General features: G+C 40.9%; 1 protein-coding gene across 1 annotated transcript; it reads right to left on the bottom strand.

Moving 5' to 3' along the window:
• Positions 1–2,714: 2,714 nt before the first annotated feature.
• LOC122000197 (MYB-like transcription factor EOBII) lies at positions 2,715–3,415 on the bottom strand. The gene is made up of 2 exons (XM_042554686.1): positions 3,253–3,415; positions 2,715–3,169 (listed from the first exon to the last, which is right to left on the bottom strand). The coding sequence occupies exons 1-2, from the start codon at positions 3,413–3,415 to the stop codon at positions 2,715–2,717; spliced, it is 618 nt and encodes a 205-aa protein (XP_042410620.1).
• Between the last annotated feature and the right edge of the window lie 440 nt (positions 3,416–3,855).

Below are 3,855 nucleotides of genomic sequence, written 5' to 3'. Positions count from 1 at the left end.
TAAATCCTAATTTTTTAAAATTTACTTTTATCCTCAAACTCTTCGCCCATACCGATAGTCATCGCCCAATGCTACAGTCATCGCATCGTCATCGTCTCCCATCCATACTATACAATAGTGCACGTGTTTAACCATTTCGATTTAGATAAAAAAATTTTATATGAATTAAAGGGTTTTTTTTTTGTACCGGGCCATGTAGAGGTTAGGGCCGGCCCTGATTGTTGTCTCATCCTCTAGTAGCAACTTTATAAGTTTCAGTCAAATTTTTTAGTTTAGGAGGTTCCATCTAGAACTCTTTAGCTAGAGAGGTTGCATATTCAAAGGGATCCTTTAATGAATTTTCTTGGTTTGATGCACCTAGTGCATCATAAGCCATGCAATAATAGGATCTTTAAATCATGTTATACTTTCATTAATCACCCATAAAGTCATTATCATGCTCAATTGAATTTAACTTTTGTTTTAGTTTCTATTATATGCAAAATTCAAAAGTTAAAAAAATAGGCTCTATTATTCATCTAGCAATTTATAAATGATCTAGAATTCTCATTAGACTGTCATTGATCCAAAAATACTATATCATCAAATATAAATGAAATAATTTACTAATTAAATATTTTCTTTTGATCTTGTTTTGGGTTGCCTCCTACTGTATGAAAATGCAATAGCACTCTCTTTCAAGACTCTCAAAAATCTCCTCGAAATGCTTTTTTATAATCTTTAGGCCAGAGATAATTTTTACATATCAATTGATTGTTCATAATCATTAATCAATTATTCCACTGAATCCGACCGTTGTATCTACATAACCGTTCTTATTAACTTATTTTTGATCATGAACCGTTAAGTATTTCTGTTCATAATCGATTGATCTCTAAACACTCAAGTACTGACTTAGAAATCTTTTATTTGGTGCAAAAGTGTCGTGTTTACTACAATAACAAGTCAAATGTCAGTGGTATACTTATACCAAATCAATCAAGTTGATCAATTTGATTTAAACTTTCTATTTACTACCATAACAAATGATTGTAACTGTTGATCAATAGTGAAAACTCTAAATGCTACAGCAGCCCTAACCACTATAACAAACCCTAAACTCTAAATATCATAGCTAACTTTAAATAATATAGCAAATCCTTCATAAATATTGAAAACCCCTCTTAAATCCTAATTTTAAAATTTATTGTCCATCAGTTAATTTATACATCCTATCAATCAACTACTACTCATATTTTAACTTTATCACAGTCAAATTCGCATCTTACCTAGTATCCTATTGACCTTAATCTATTAGGATTTTCTTTGTTCAACATTTAATGAACCTTGACCTGTCGGAATTTTATTGTTGTCTAACATCTAATCAATATCTTGGCTTTTTGAGACTTCTTAATTGTCTAATAGCTAATCAACTTTGACTAGTTGGAAGTTCATGATCGCTTGACATCCAGTCAACTTTGACTTACCAAGATTTTACCACTGCCTAATATCTAGTTACCCTTAATCTATTAAGACTTTTTCATCGCCGATCAAGTGTATGTATCATCAATTTTGATTCATTTGGACTTCACGCCTCGTGTCAATTTCTTATTGAAATTTCGACCGCTAAGTGTTCGGTTAATTATGATCCACTTTAATTTTTTCATTTTATCAAGTATTTAGTTAATCTTAACTTACTTGACTATTCATTCTACTCATTAAATATATTGATTGATTGTCAAATATCATATCAATTTTAATCAATCTAACATCCCACTCAACCAACTAACACATTAATCAAATACTGAAATTCAACCCGTACCTGATCAAGTGAGTTTGATCAACCTTGATGGGAGGTCGATTTGCACCAGCACTTTACCGCGTTTCTCCGTGTAATTCACTTCGTATAAGTTTTGCTCTTGCGAGATCCTGCTCGTATAAAAAGAAAACTAGTGTATAGGCATTTTTCACATCCGTTGGGTTTGCATATTGACCATTGATGGGCATTGGATGAGATCTATTTCCCTGGAATCTAAGAGTCTTCTTTCACAGGAGAATACGACAAAGCCCCTCTTCATTCTTCAAGGGCTGCCCTGTTCTGTTCTGTTGTGCTCTGCTCAACTGACTCCCTGATAATCCGTTAAAAAGCAAAAATGTTGCCGGGCGGCCTTTGAAGCACGTGAGTAATCCACAGCCACGAATCGCCTAAAGACCAAACTTCCATCTCTTCAATTCTCCTCTCATTGATTGTGACGATGGCGACCTCCGCTCGTCAGGAGTACCTTTGCCCACCAAAACAGGACGACGGCGACGCCAACCCTTTCCCGATCCGGTAACTTCACATGCCCTTCCCCTTCCCCTCTCCGCGAAAGCGACTCCCAACCCTTCCTTAATTGCGCCAATGCACCATGTGCCCCAACTTGTGGCCACGGATCGCCACGAGCTTCTATCCTCGGCCCACCCGTCTCTGTCGTATCGCTCGTACCTACACGTGCTCGATTAGGCCGGTCGGTCGGTCGGGTAGTCGACTGCCTAACACTGCGCTCCATGATCGCCTTCACTTCCTTCGCTAAATTGCAGTCGTGTGGTTTGCGACTCGTGACCGTCTTAATTTTCATGGAATTCAAAGACAAGCGATTGACATGAAACGAGCTTTATAGATTTAGTTGTTCCCTGTACATTGCGAGTAATTAACAGCAGCATCGACATGATATGCCGTCGGTACTAAGATACATTTATATCATATAATAGTCATCGGCGGCGGATTGCATGAGCCATAGGTCCTCCAAGGTCCAGATGTGTTCGGTGAATTCGGCGCAGGGGAACTGAGGCAGTTGAATGCCGCCGCCGCCGCCGCCGCCGACGATGCTCTGCTCCTCGGCGGGGTGGCTGAGCTGGTCATTCACTCCGTCATCGTGGCTGCTGCCGGGACACGCCTCGACGTTGCTCCGGAAGTCCATCGGCTCGCTCTGTTTCGCGCGCTTCTGGATTCGGGTTCTCCAGTAGTTCTTTATCTCGTTGTCCGTCCTCCCGGGCAGTTGGCGTGCGATTTTCGACCACCTGTTGCCCCACCGGGAGTGGAGGTCCATGATTAGGAGCTGCTCCTGCTGCGTGATGTTGCCCCGTCGGACGTCGGGGCGCAGGTAGTTCAACCACCGGAGCCGGCAACTCTTCCCCGTCCGGTTCAAACCTGGTCCGACGATCAGAAACCGAATCGAGACAGAGACACACAACTCGAAACACTCGTTGTATGAAATCTGAATGGCTGATTACCTGCAGAACGGGCGAGGTTATTCCAGACGCCCTCGCCGTGGTTGGAGATGTAGTTGATCAGGATGAGGTCTTCCTCCATGGTCCATGGCCCTTTCCTCACTTCAGCCTCTTGGTTGCCGTCGTTGATCAGCTTGTTGCTGGCGACGCTGCCCTCTCCTTCCATTTGCAAGGAAGAGAGTGATAAAACAGGGGAGGGATCCAACAGAGTTAGGCAGAGGGATGAATCAGAGGAGATGTTGCGGTGGGTTTTATAGGGGGAGGGAGTGAGGCAGGGGATGGGAGACCTGCTTCACACTGTTCCTCTATATTCTTGCACGATTTGTTGAGTAGAGATACAGAAGACTGTTTTCTAATCTTGATCACCGAATACAAGAGAATTCTAAGGTTAGATCTCTTTTTAATGATGTCATTATATAAAACATAAAAGTAGAATCTTACGCTAAAACCCACTTTTAGGTGTAAAATACCAAACGCAAATTTAGGGGAAAAGAAACTTTAAATGAAATTCAGAGTTAGGGTTGTAAATGACATTGAGCAAGTTGATATGCTCTATTTACTCCAAAGTGCAGCACAATGAAGAATGGAAATGAACCAACCCGGGAA

Source organism: Zingiber officinale, chromosome 1A, assembly GCF_018446385.1.
Source record: "Zingiber officinale cultivar Zhangliang chromosome 1A, Zo_v1.1, whole genome shotgun sequence".
NCBI lineage: Eukaryota > Viridiplantae > Streptophyta > Magnoliopsida > Zingiberales > Zingiberaceae > Zingiber > Zingiber officinale.
The sequence above is the reverse complement of the archived record's forward strand: the minus strand, read 5'-3'. Positions and strand labels throughout refer to the sequence as shown.

Excerpts from the sequence above, each read along its gene's own strand:
- LOC122000197 (XM_042554686.1), bottom strand. The coding sequence starts at position 3,415 with ATGGAAGGAGAGGGCAGCGTCGCCAGCAACAAGCTGATCAACGACGGC. Across the intron at positions 3,170-3,252 it reads TAACCTCGCCCGTTCTGCAG|GTTTGAACCGGACGGGGAAG; the intron begins GTAATCAGCCAT and ends TCGTCGGACCAG.